The following is a 13,383-nucleotide window of genomic DNA, read 5'->3' on the forward strand; positions in this document are numbered from 1 at the left end:
CTGACAAGAGTACACAAAACTCTTAAGATCCGATAATTTTGCAACCTACAGGTTGGGACTCCTAGGTAAGTACTTTCCTAATTCCTGCAAAAAAAAGCGTAAACAAAGGCGCAAAATACTGATCTTTTAAAAACTGTAACATTTATTACAGAATCATTCCCAATCATCTTCCAGTTCTTAATCACCTTTCACTTTGGTTAAGATGACATGGCCCAAACCCTCATCTGAGTAAAAATAAAGCTGCTGAAGCAAAGGCTTTTTTTTTTTTTTTTAATGAAGAGCTAGGTTTGAGCATGTTGGATTTGAGATGATAGCAACATAAACTAATGCTATCAACTAAGAGATGGTGAGAAACTGTGTCAGGAAATCTAGAGCAAGGCTAGAGCTAGAGAAAACTGGATTATCAGGAACAGGATGCACTCACACAGGAAGCATGTGTATACAGATCACAGAGTAAGGATAGACCAGGGAACAAAGTGAATACTTGAGTTGGCAGAAACTCAATAGCTCAAAATAATTACCTTACCTTAACCCATTTCCCAGCAGTTCCCTTTACTGGTCAATACTTTTCATAATCATTCTTCTTTGCTCTACCAATTAAAGCTTATCCAAAGACCTTAAACTCTCCAGAGTATATTATCATCTTTAACTTCCAGAGTTCCCATGGTTTTCATAGCATTTTTCTTTCCCAGATCCATGATCAGATCCACAATCTAATCCAGGTAGTCAGTTCTTCTCAGCCTGCCCTGCCTTCAAAATCCCCTCAAAGCAAGGGAGGCCAACCAGTGACAACCTTGGGAGAGACTTGACCCCATAATGAGGGTTGTTCTCAATATATAAAACCCAGAAAACAAAGTAAGTTGGTACACTGATAGGGCTTTAGTGTCCCTCTATAAACTCTATATCCTAGTCTTATGCCAGATTTGAAAGTGTATTACCCAGAGTGTGCACTAAAATCCTCTGATCATGATTGTTTTTGTCCTGCAGTTCTGGTGAGGCAGATATGACATTTTGGACTTGGGGCACAGCCAGTCATTTATATTACCAAACTCATGACACCTAAACCTCATTTCTATCACTGGCTTTTTAAGTGGACTTCTGAAAAGCTCCTCATCTTTGCTCATCTCACACCCACCCTGCCGCAGACAATGGAAAGGGCTCTCCAGGTATGCATATTGGGGTCTGAATCTTAGCTCTGCCCAAATGAAAACAGATGGCGTTGGGCAAGTTTCCACATCTGAACCTCAGCCTCCCATCAATAAAATGGAGTTTTACCCACTTTCATGACACCTAATAATCCTCACGAATAGCCTTACTTGTAAAGGGTCAAGAATGTATGAACGTACTCTTCAGTATTACCTTTCTTCCAGTTTCTCATTCTTAAAAAGTATGCTATTATAGCCTAAAAGTTCATTAAAAAAATCTACCTTTGTAAATTTGATATTATGGGTCAAACAAGAGTAACTGTGTTCTTGAGCTAGTGGGATGATTAAGGAAGGAACTTCACAGATGGACCATGGATAGACTTGCTGGGGGCTTTCAAACAGGGAAGTATTGGAAGGCAGCAGACTGTAAAGTTGTCTGAGAGATCCAGGGCCCAACCCAAAATCCAACACACCCCAGATGAAGGGTAAAAAAGCTAATCAGTACCTAGACCCAGCTCTACGTCAGAAAGAACAAATTTCTCCCTGAGTCCAGTTCAGGACAGGCCAGAAGAGCATGGGTGACTCAGGAAACTCCATTTATTAACCTCCAAATCTAATAAAACTAAGAGCTCTGAACAAGTGTTTTAAGTGTTGACCTTTCCCCCAATGCTCTGCTCACTGAAGTCAGCTCATTTTTGTTTCTGTAGCCTCTGTATCTGTTTTCTGAGATGCTAAGAGGACTTCGCGTGCCCGTTTCCTTCGCAGCCTCTCAGCATTTGTGATCATCATGGGATGCAGAGGGAAAAAGCCAGAAAGACCTAAAAGCAACAGGATTTTCATTCATTATAACATGGTATAAGCCAATGTTTCCCTGGGAACTTAGCCTCACAGAGCTGAGGTCTAACAGAGACCTGACTTAAAGCATGGATTTAAAACATGCTCCTCTTTCACCAAACTGTCATATCTCTTCCCCTAACTCCCTCCCCTTCATTTACTACAAGGAGATAATGGACGTTACTTCCTAAAGCTAATGCCCTTATTTGAAAAAAAGATAGGGGCGACTGGGTGGCTCAGTCGTTAAGCATCTGCCTTCGGCTCAGGTCATGATCCCAGGGTCCTGGGATCCCGCCCCGCATCGGGCTCCCTGCTCAGCGGGAAGCCTGCTTCTCCCTCTCCCACTCCCCCTGCTTGTGTTCCCTCTCTCGCTCTGTCTCTGTCAAATAAATAAATAAAATCTTAAAAAAAAAAAAGAAAGATAAATGGACAGATAGTCATTCAAGACACACTATTCCTATTTTCAGTACAAAATCCCATTCACCCATAAAGTCTCATAAAAGAGTCCACAGTAGGGGTCTCCAGTCAAAATGACAATTAGATCACAACTTCAGCTTTCACTCTAGCCCTGAGCAGCCTAAGGTAATGAAAATCATTCTTAACTCTTATCATCCTGAAATTGACTTCACCTTAAAATCCCCTCAATGAAGTAAGGCTAGAGCTGAGTTACCCAGAAGCTTCTCCACAGGCTTAGAGAGGTGGGCCCCACAGCCGATCCAATGCCGGATCCGGTCTAGGTTGAGAGCAACGATTTTCTCTCCGTGACTGTTGGGCAGTGGATCATAGGAGCCCAGCTGCTCCACGAAACGGCCATCCCTGGGACACTTGTTGTGAGCAGCCACAATGCGGTAGAAAGGCCGGTTGGTACAGCCACTCAGGGCAAGGCGGATGGTTAAATGGCCTCCGCGGTAGGCTTTGCACAGGACAGTAGCTGTAGAGAAATAAGTTAACATACAAGAACCGAGTACATAAAATGGGCAAAATGAGGTACATAAAACAAGCCCCTTCCTCAACTGAAACATCCTTACATCCAATCAATCACTGTCAACCCGGTTTAGATAGTATATTCTTCGTGAAACTCCTCTCATGCACTTCAGCCAGAAATGACTACCTCCTCAATCCGCTCAACACCAGCCTGCCATTTAATACCTCTGTGACCACGACCGAGCCTCAGCTGCCTAGTCTATAAACCGAATGCCATTTGTCTCATAAATTGAGGAAGGATTAAGTGAGAAAAACCTGAGGAGAGGGACAAACGTGAGGCAGTGTGGTTGTTTCAGGTTCGGGTTGCCTCCAGCTCGCCTAGGAGAGCGGCTTCATCGGGTCCCACACGCCCCCCCACCGTGTCTCGCGACCGCCCGGAAGAGCACTCACTGAGCTGGACCATGGTGCAGCCGGTCTGCGCCGAGGCCTGCGCGCCACTTGCCACGCCTCCCAGTGCGCTGCCGCCGCCACCGATCAGCTCTACGGCCTCGGCGGGGAGGGCGGCGGGGGTGGGGTGCGGAGGAAGAACGCGGAGAAGTTCACTGCGACACCCCTGACCTCACCACCCCTCCACCCAAGCCCTAGCGCCCCGGTGCAGGAAGCGAAGACTCCGCTCGCCCCGGCCCTTCCGCTTTCCCGCACCTACACTTCCCATAATGCAACGCCGTGAACCCTAACGTACCTTAAACTGCCGCAAAAAAGGCGCGCTGCAGTTTGCGTGTAGCTGGGGGTCGTAGTGCGATCCGGACTGTGTGGGTGTTCTCCGCCTGCTCTGGACTGTGGGTTTCTGAAGAAGTGAGGAATATTGGGAGAATCCCAGGGAGCGGCCAGAAGTGCTTAAGTGTTGCACAAATCCATCCTGCACCTGTTAGAGCCGAAGCGCAGTGCTGAAAACTAGCTGAAAGGGAGCTGTGCTGCCCCTAGGAAGCTCACAGTCAAGTGGGGAGACGCTGAGTTTACACCGGAGTCAGTAAAGGTGGTCACTACACGGTCCTGGGGGAGCAGAGGACAAGTTGAACCTGATACTTGCTTGGTGCCTCAGGAAGACTTCATAAAGGAAGTAGCGTTAGAACCAAGACTATACACGGACTATAAATGAACGTAGGTTTTATTTTATTCTTCTTGTTTATTAATATGCCTCCACATTCCCTCCTGTTCTCTGCACCCTCTTTAAAAAATTAAGAGGAGTCTCTAGTCCTAGTTTTGCTATGCAGTGATCCAGGAGGACAGGAGTGAAGTATGGTTCCTTTGTCATCTTTAGCCCTAGAATACTGGCCTCAGTTGAGAGGAGTTTTGCATCTATTATAAGTTAATGGACTCTTCTTGGAGCCCTTGTGATTTAGATCCATGAAGATACCCGTGGTTAGAGGTAGTCAGTACCTCCACCTTCTGCAAAGACTTCTCTGTTCAGCTCTGTTCACCGCTGGATCCAGAGGGTCTGGCCACACCTAATATGTTTGTCCTAATACAGTGACCCAGCATAGCAGTCTTCCTTTAGGCCCACCTTAGAAATTGATGCCTTAATTCTCAAGTTCCAGGAAGTGAAACTAGCCAGAGACCTTAGCAGTTGACTTCCAGGAATGACTTGATAAGTTTTTACCAGAAACCATAATAACCCACTTTACTTTAATTATGTAAATAAATAATTATATTCTTACATATACCTCAGTAGACCTTAATTAACTCCAGAACCACACTGATGAATTTTGAATCTTTTTCATTTTTTATTGTCATTCAGTTTACTGTCAACCTGTAAAATATCCAGTAACAGCCATCCAGTAAAATAGCCAATGGAAATAAATGAATGGGTTTCTGTTTATGGTATTTTCCATCCCCAGGCCTCATATGGTGAAATGTCCAGGGCTTAATCTCTCTGGGAAGGAAAGGAGCTCAGAGTCCCACACAGAATATTCTTCAGCTGGAAGCATGTCAGAAAGATGGATTTCCAAAGCCAACCGTCTCCTGTACCATGTGGAGCTCTGCAAGCAGAGCCTTATCTTTTAGTTTCAGCTGCATAAGAAGAAGGAAGGGGCGCATACATATCATACCTGATATACCTATGTGGAGACCCCTCATTTACTGGGACACAGTTAAAGAATATAGTTCCTTGGCTTGAAATTGGGCTCTTCTTATATTCCCTATTCATTCCCTATTTCATGGTAACTCTGTTAAAAGACCTCAGAACGTTGTGCTGATTACATGGACATGTTCACTTTATGAAATTTCAAGTAGTATGAACGTTTACAATTTGTGTATTTTTTTGTTAAATAACTTTAATAAAGTGTTTTTAAAAGAATTCACATTATCACCCGGTCTGTCTTGACTACAGTATTTCAGTTTGTCAAGTCACAGGAATCAAAGACACACAAAACAAAGATATTAGATGTGAATTTATTTTTAGCCTCTAGATGTGTAGTAGAGATAGCTAGTTGCCTACTGAATACCCACTCTCCTTTCTTTGTAACAAAGTCTTCATTTCTTTTCAGGGCAGGAATGCAGCCAGCTAAAAAACTCCATTTCCTTCTTCCCTTAGAGCTAGGGGTAGTCTTATGACCAATTGTGGCCAATGAAATGTAAACCTTCCTCTGGAAATGATTTTATCATCAAATACTATGTACATGTGAATTAAACATCTTTATTTTTCATGAGTAGACACACCATGTTTCAGGTGTACAACGTAGTGATCCTAAGTCTGTACATTACGCTGTGCTCACAAGTATAGCTACCATCTGTCACTACACAACACTATTACAATACCATTGGCCATATTCCCTATGCTATATCTTTTATCCCTATAAAGTCATTGCTTCTTAAAGGGAGGTGAAATAGCTAGCATGTCCTCTTTGTTCTTTCCTCCCTTTTGTTCTTTATTGTGCCTGAAACATGTATATGGTGGTTTGAGCTACCATGCCTGTCTTGCAACTATGAAGGATGGGAACTGCATGCTATGATTGGTGGAACAGAAAGATAGAGTTTGGGTCTCTGGTGACATGGTGGAGCTCTAGTACCAGCCTTGGGCTTTTCATTAGATGAGAAAAATAAAACTAATTTGTTTAAGCCACAAATTAAGAACTGTAATTCATAGTAGATTAGACCGGGGGTTGGCAGATTACTGTTCATGAGCCAAATCTAGCTTGCTGTTTTTGTTAAGTAAAGTTTTATTTGAAACACAACCATGCTCATTTGTTTATGTATTGTCTATGGCTCCTTTTGCACTACAAGGGCAGAGGGTAATAGACAGAGACAGTTTGGCCCACAAAGCCTAAAATATTATTTTGCCCTTTACACAAAGTTTGTTGACCTATACCTTCAGTCTGCAAGTGAGGAAAATGAGGCTCAAAGAAGTTAACACAGTAGAGTTAGTGGCAAAACTAGGACCATAATTCAGGTCTACTGACTCCCTGGCCATCTGTCTTTCCATTAAACCAAAATCTCTAAAGAGGTAGAACCCCCCCCCCCCCCCCCCCCCCCCCCCCCCCCCCCCCTCTTTCTACCTCTGCTCTCTCTCTCAAATAAATAAATAAAATCTTAAAAATGGGGGTTGGTGCGCCTGGGTGGCTCGGTTGGTTGGGTGTCTGCCTTTGGCTCCAGGCATGATCCTGGGGTCCTGGGATTGAGCCCTACATGGGGCTTCCTGCTCAGCAGGGAGCCTGCTTCTCCACCTCCCTCTGCCCTCCACCCCCAGCTTGTGCTCTCTCTCTCTCTCTCAAATAAATAAAATCTTAAAAAGAGGTAGAAAAAAATCCCCCATAGTAATATATGGGTTATTCCAAACCCAGCAGCCCTATGATAATGGCAAAGATGATAAGAAAAGCCTTTAGAAAAATATTCACATCATGAAATGATGGAATGCTGTAAAGTCCTGAATTCAGCCAGCATCTTCTTCCCAGTTTCCCAACCTCAGTACAGTACAAACAGCAGAGGCCTCTGCATCGTACCTTCATTGTGTACTTATAGGCCTGCTCCGCTTCCAGTTGCCGTCCAGCCTGAAAAAAAGAGCAGCACCTGGTGATAATGACATATTATAAACGTTATAGTGGGAAAGTACGTTGCCACAAACATTTCTACCAAAAGAGAGGACTCCATACCTTCTTTTTTTTTAAGTTTTTTTTTAAGATTTGTATTTATTTATTTGACAGCACAAGCAGGGGGAGCGGCAGGCAGAGGGAGAAGCAGGCTCCCTGCTGAGCAAGGAGCCCTATGTGGGACTCGATCCCAGGACCCTGGGATCATGACCTGAACCAAAGGCAGACGCTTAACCAACTGAGCCATTCAGGCATCCCTAGAATCTCCTTTCCAGACAAACATGTGAGTGATTTTTGAGCACATTCCAAGTAGCAGCTTCTCAGACTGGGCTTCTCCTTCCTCATCAGTATAATGACCAAATCTGAAGCTCATTAAACCTCAACTATCATGCATTAATCGCCACCTACCTATCTCTTGCCTCACTTACTTCCTCACATCTTTGCCCTAAAAGGGCACTGTGTAAGGTCAATAAACACTCACTTTCAGGCTGACCAGAGCCAGATATGCCCATACTTCGGCATTGTAGTTGTTCAACGCATTGGCTTCAGAGAGAGCATCCTCAGCCTCTGTGAGCTCCTCCAGCTTGATAGAAAGAGAAAAGTGTGAGTTAAGTCAGAGCAGTTTTCCCTTAAGCCAGCTGGAGTCAGTTTAGCTGAAAACATTATGTCCAAATAACATTGGTAATGTGACCTATACAAACAGTTTTCAACTTTTTAAATTTTTAGCTCAGAACTTTTTCTTCAAACAAAATTTAATGTGGTAGCCCAATATATGAACCTGTTAAAAGAAGAACTGCTCGGATTAAAAAGCCAAGTAGAGAAATCTGGAGTCCTGCCTGCTAGGCTCTCAACTTACACCCCTCTCTTCCTCCTTCTCTCTACAGCAGTTCCATTAGGGCATCCATGAACCATGGAGCTTCAGGTGCCAGGATTGGAAAACCAGAAGTATTCACTACTGTGCGTGCATCGTTCAGTGATTTCCCCATACACAGTAGGCTGTCAGATATATTTGTTGTCGTTTAGCTGAAAACATTATGTCCAAATAACATCCCTTTCTTCCTTTCTATTTATTTATTTATTTTTATTTATTTATTTGTTTGTTTGACAGAGAGAGCAGGAGAGCACAGTAGAGGGAACAGTAGAGGGAGAGGAAGAAGCAGGCTCCCTGCTTGGCAGGGACGTGGGGCTCGAACCCAGGACCCTGGGATCATGACCTGAGCCAAAGGCAGACGCTTAACCATCTGAGCCACCCAGGCACCCCTGTGCATCCCTTTCCTAAGGTTAAAGTCCTATTAGCCTGTCAAAATACTAATATTAGTTATTAATAGCAGGATCTTGAGCAATCAATACAATATTCAGGCTCTAGAATGCTCCCCGAGCTCTGGACACATGGATATCATTGCTACTTCCTAAAAGTGAGTTTGCTTTGTAAAATCTTCCAAAAGATCACCTAATGAAGAAATAAGGCACTCCTCTCACCAGTATAGTAGCTCTCCATTTTTTCTGTTTTGAAAAGAAAATTATGGGTTTCTAGGCCTGAAACAATATGAAGAGTGGCCTTTCAGCAATGCCCATACTTTGGTCCATGTTTTAAATGTCTCTAAGATATTGATTCAATATTCAATCAATGTATTGATTCATTATTCAACCAGTATTATTCAACCAATATCATTCAATCAGTATTCAATCAGTTTTACTTGCTAAGGATTTATTCCATACTGTGAATAAAAAGATAAAATACAATCTCTCAAAGAGTTCACTGACAGATATGTAAAAAAAAAAAAAGAGAAAGAAAACACAAACACATAAATAGTTCCACTACACAATAAACATTTCTATAATAAAAGCATATATAGATCTAGTGGAGGGACATAGGAAAATGGGAATAATTGTACCCTGGAATTAAAGGATAGCATCCAAGAGGAAATACTACTAAAGTGAGTCCTGAAGGATAAATAGGAGTATATTAGCTATACAAGGTGAAGAAAGGCATTCCTGGTAAAAGGAATATCATATACGAAGGCATGGAGGCATAAGAGTGTGATATGGTCAGGAAGCTCTTAAGTATGCATGTGGGCTGGAGAAAAGAGAGAGATTAGGGAAAATAAAGTAAGTGATAAAACTAAAGAGTTAGGCATCAGGTCATATACATTCATTCAAAGGAATGTGAATTTTATTCTGAAACAAGGGGTAGCCACTGAAGAGTTTAAGTAGGGGAGTAACACAGTATTTGCATATTTTAAAGACCACTTTGATAACAATGTGGGACATGTTAGATTAAGGTAGGACAGGAGATCATGCTAGCAGATAGAGAAGGGATGAGGCTTGAATTGGAGCTATAAAAATAGGGATGGAGAGGAGACTATAGACTCAAGAGACATTTAGGAGACAATATCAATAGGATATTTGATGCCTAATTAAAAGTAACAGGAGAAGTAGACTAGGATACTTTTTAAGTTTCTGTCTTGGTTGATAAGGTTCATTACAGTCCCATTCACCAAGACACGGAATACAGGAGAAGGTGTAGGCTTTATTAAAGTTATTTAACAAAAAAAATACACAAATTGTAGGCTTAAGGAATGTGAGAATCCTTCAGGCTTAAGTTAGGTTATATTTCAGTTATGCACATTTTAAGGTATCTAGGGAACCATGAAAATGGAGCTGTCCATTACACTGTTTAATATAAGGGTCAGAACTTGAAAAGTGTTATGCATTAAAGGTTTAGAATTCATTAGGGCACAAGTGGTAGTTTAGGCCACTGGGGTAGGTGTATTTTTTTCTTAGAGTGAATAAATACAGTGACAGTAGAAGAGGGCTGACCTGGGAGGACCCAACAATTATGGTAGGTAAAAGGGTAGGAGCCAGCAAAAAAGGCTGAGAAAGAGGTACCAGAGAAGAAGGCATAGAACTGGAAGGATGTGAATGAAGTATTGTGGAAGTCAAGGGAGCAGAGGGCTTCAGGAAGAAAGTAGTTAACAGGGTTAAGTGCCAGAAATTCATCTAAGTGTCTATGGCATTTAGCGATTAGGATGTTAAGGGAACTTCTGTCAGAAGTGTCAGTAAGGTGGTAAGGGTAAAGTGGTAAAGTAGGAAGCCTGATAGCAATGAAGTGAAATGTAAATGGGACCTGGGGTATGAGCAGATAATTCACAAGTAAAGAGATATGTGTATCACATATTTCAACCTCATTAGTGATGAAAATACAAATTAAGGTACCTATCAAGTTGGCAAATGATAATGGCCACTGTTGACGAGGTAACAGTGAAATGTGCTCTCATACCTCCTGGCAGAGTATAAGTCAGTATACAGCCTTTCTAGAAGGCAAATTGACACTATAATTTAAAGACTTTTAAATTTTTCTACATTCTTTAAGGATGTATCCTAAGGAAATAAAAATAATTAAGCACAGAGATTTATGTCCAAGAATGTTTATCTCAGCTTCATCTATAGTAGTATAACTGTAGAAACTAACAACATGCCCAATAAGAGTGATTGGTCAAATAAATTATGAATATCCACACATAGGTATAGTATGACTAAAATATCGATGGGGAGCAGGGATTACTTGGACATCTTAGTGGTCGAGCTTGACTCAAGGTTTTTGTTTTGTTTTGTTTTAGTTTCTATCTCAATGAAAATGTTGTTTATTTTTCTTCTATTCAAAACAAATAGAAGCATGACTTACGTTGAATAGTCTGTATAGCTAGTTTCTTGTACTTTTGACAGTGCTGTCAGTTTTCTAACAGCTATAAATGTTTTATATTCTTTCTGGGAAGGTGGAACAGGGGAGCACATAGCTTATGTATAAATGATCATATGTCCCAGTTGGCCTGAGACAGTCCCTGTGTCCCAGTGTAATTATTAATAGCACCCTTTCCATTCTCTGAAGTGTCCTGGTTAGTATGAAGTATTACATGGTCATTTCACTTACACACCCAAACCAGGGAAGACAATGAAGTCATCAGAAATCATGTTTTAGACTATTTGATGATGCAAGAAGATATCAATGCTATACTGTTTAAGTAGAAAAAAGATTAAAGAGCAGTAAATATATTATTTACAGTTTTATACATTAAAATTGCTTTCATATTTGTATGAAAAAGACTGCAGGAAAATGCATTCAAATGTTAACAGTGGTTACTACTGAGTGGTTAGATTATGGATACTTTTATGTTTTCTTTACATTTTTATCTTCCAAATTTTCTATAATGAACATATATCACCTTTACGGTTAAAAAAAAAAAAAAAACAGCGATAAGGAAGAGGAGACAGGGAATACAGGCAACTCATTTGGTTGTTACCACTGTTGTTTAGTAAGAAGGGGGAAAGAATGGGGAAAGACCTGATTGTGAAGGAAAGGTTAAAAATGTAAATCAAAGAAAAAGGCAAAATTAAGAGAGTAAGGTATTAAGAGAAAATGAGAGCGTTAGCATCAAGAATACATTGAGGAAATTGGACACGAACAACACATTGCATGCCTCTTTCAAAGACTGTAAGAAAGGAGGAAAGGGTGGCTAGAGAGTTTTTAGGGGTGGGGAGCAAAAGATCTCCCAGAAGCTATAGCAGCTCCTCCTGAAAACAGAAGGGCCACAGAGCTTAATAAGCATCAGTCAATTTCTTTGACTAGATTCTTCATTTATCATATCACCTTTTCCTTATAGATAACATCATAAAATTATGAGCTTCTGTATCAAATAACATGAAGTATTTTTATTATATAGCTTCCTGGTTCAGGTTTTTGTGGGATTTTTAAAGAACGTTTTATTTTTATAGTACAGATTGACTGTTTAGTTTATTGAACACCTTTGAAAAGTAATTTTTCCCACCATCATTACAAACTCCCAGGATGCTTGGAAGACTAAGGAATCAAGGTCAGCTCTATTCACAGGCCTAGTCTTGAGCCTTCATCCTCTTACCCGGTAACAGGATATTCCCAGTCCTAGCCAGGTAAGGCATGTAGGCGATCTCTTACAGGCTTGCAGGTAGGTTTTCTTTGCCTTTTCATACTGTAGAAAGAAAGCACCACTAAGCTATTGTTCTTCTGGAAGTTTCAAATGCTATATTGCTAGGATAGTCATGGGGCTTCTGTAGTTGTACTCAAGACCAATCTAAGTTAAATGAGCCCTTAAACTGTTTTTTTTGTTTTTTTTTTAAGGCACAAGGTTTTTTTAGAGCAGTTTTAGGTTCACAGCAAAATTGAGAGGAAAGTACAGCAATTTCTCATATACCCCCTGCTGCCACACATGCTTACTCTCTCCCATTATCAACATCTCCCATCAGAGTGGTACCTTTGTGACAACTGATGAAACTACATTGATACATCATCATTACCTAAAGTCCATGGTCATATTTGGTATTATACATTCTATAGGTTTGGATAAATGTATAATGACATGTATCCATTATTAGAGTATTTTCACTGCCCTAAAAACCGTCTGTGCTCCATCTATTCATCACTTCCCTTCCCCAACCCCTCAAAACCACCGATCTCTTTACTGTCTCCATAGTTATGCCTTTTCCAGAGTGTCATACAGTTGGAATCATACAGTATGTAGCCTTCTCAGATTGACTACATTGACTTAGTAATATGTATTTAAGCTTCCTTTATGTTTCTTCATGGTTTGCTAATTTATCTCTTTTTAGTGCTGAATAATACAGAAACATTCAGAAAAACTCAAAAAACAAACTTCCAAACGAATTAGACAACTTCTTATCTTGCATCTCCAATATGAGAGATGTAACTATACGTAAGCCTCAGCAAATAGGCTAAGAATTGCTTGCCTAGTGAAATTGCTTGCCCAGTGACTATGTATGTCAGAAGCTTGGCTCAGATGCAGCTTGCAATGATGTCAGAAAGAAAACTTCTTATTTACTTCACTGCAATGGGATAGTGATTTTTCGCTCTTAAGCCTATGGGCCTTCATACTTAAATTATAAGGCAATGCAACTTCTTGTTGCTGCTGTTGTTTTATTTTATAAAGATTTTATTTATTTACTTGAGAGAGAGAGAGAGAGGGCACAAACAGGGGGAGCGGCAGGCAGAGGGAGAGGGAGAAGCAGACTCCACACTGAGCAAGGAGTCCAATGCAGGACTCTATCCCAGGACCTGGGATCATGACCTGAGCCGAAGGCAGACACTTAACTGACTAAGCCACCACACATCCCTTTATTTTAAATAGAAAGATAATTGGGTGTTCTGGGGGTAGAAATGGAATGAAGTAAAAACAAAATCACGAAGTCAAAAGGCAGAACGTTGATAATTGTTGATATAGGATGATGGGTCCATGTTGGTTCATTTCTACTATTCTGTCTACTTTGTATGTATTTGGGGTTCTTTTTGTTTTTTGTTTTTTAAGTAGGCTCCATGCCCAGCATGGAGCCCAGTGCAGGGGTTG

At 41.1% G+C, this 13,383-nt stretch overlaps 2 protein-coding genes across 3 annotated transcripts in view; both read right to left on the bottom strand.

Moving 5' to 3' along the window:
- Nucleotides 1-124: 124 nt before the first annotated feature.
- Nucleotides 125-3,594, bottom strand: MRPS16 (mitochondrial ribosomal protein S16). The gene is made up of 3 exons (XM_021699511.1): nt 3,354-3,594; nt 2,650-2,910; nt 125-1,963 (listed from the first exon to the last, which is right to left on the bottom strand). The coding sequence occupies exons 1-3, from the start codon at nt 3,364-3,366 to the stop codon at nt 1,830-1,832; spliced, it is 408 nt and encodes a 135-aa protein (XP_021555186.1). The 5' UTR covers nt 3,367-3,594; the 3' UTR covers nt 125-1,829.
- Nucleotides 3,595-4,663: 1,069 nt separating this feature from the next.
- Nucleotides 4,664-13,383, bottom strand: part of CFAP70 (cilia and flagella associated protein 70) — a 118,632-nt gene continuing 109,912 nt past the window's right edge. For both annotated transcript variants that reach the window (XM_021699560.1, XM_021699559.1), the window contains 4 exons: nt 11,905-11,994; nt 7,470-7,571; nt 6,902-6,949; nt 4,664-4,973 (listed from right to left, as the gene is read on the bottom strand). In XM_021699560.1, the coding sequence (XP_021555235.1) occupies nt 4,893-4,973; nt 6,902-6,949; nt 7,470-7,571; nt 11,905-11,994 (321 nt within the window). In that variant the 3' untranslated portion in view covers nt 4,664-4,892. The remainder of the gene's footprint in view (nt 4,974-6,901; nt 6,950-7,469; nt 7,572-11,904; nt 11,995-13,383) is intronic.

This window comes from Neomonachus schauinslandi, chromosome 6 (genome assembly GCF_002201575.2).
Source record: "Neomonachus schauinslandi chromosome 6, ASM220157v2, whole genome shotgun sequence".
Taxonomy (NCBI): domain Eukaryota; kingdom Metazoa; phylum Chordata; class Mammalia; order Carnivora; family Phocidae; genus Neomonachus; species Neomonachus schauinslandi.

What these genes read in the sequence shown, in the direction of transcription:
- MRPS16 (XM_021699511.1), bottom strand. An exon ending in GCCTGTGGAGAAGCTTCTGG is followed by an intron (nt 1,964 to 2,649) that starts GTAACTCAGCTC and finishes TGTTGCTTTTAG; the next exon opens with GTCTTTCTGGCTTTTTCCCT.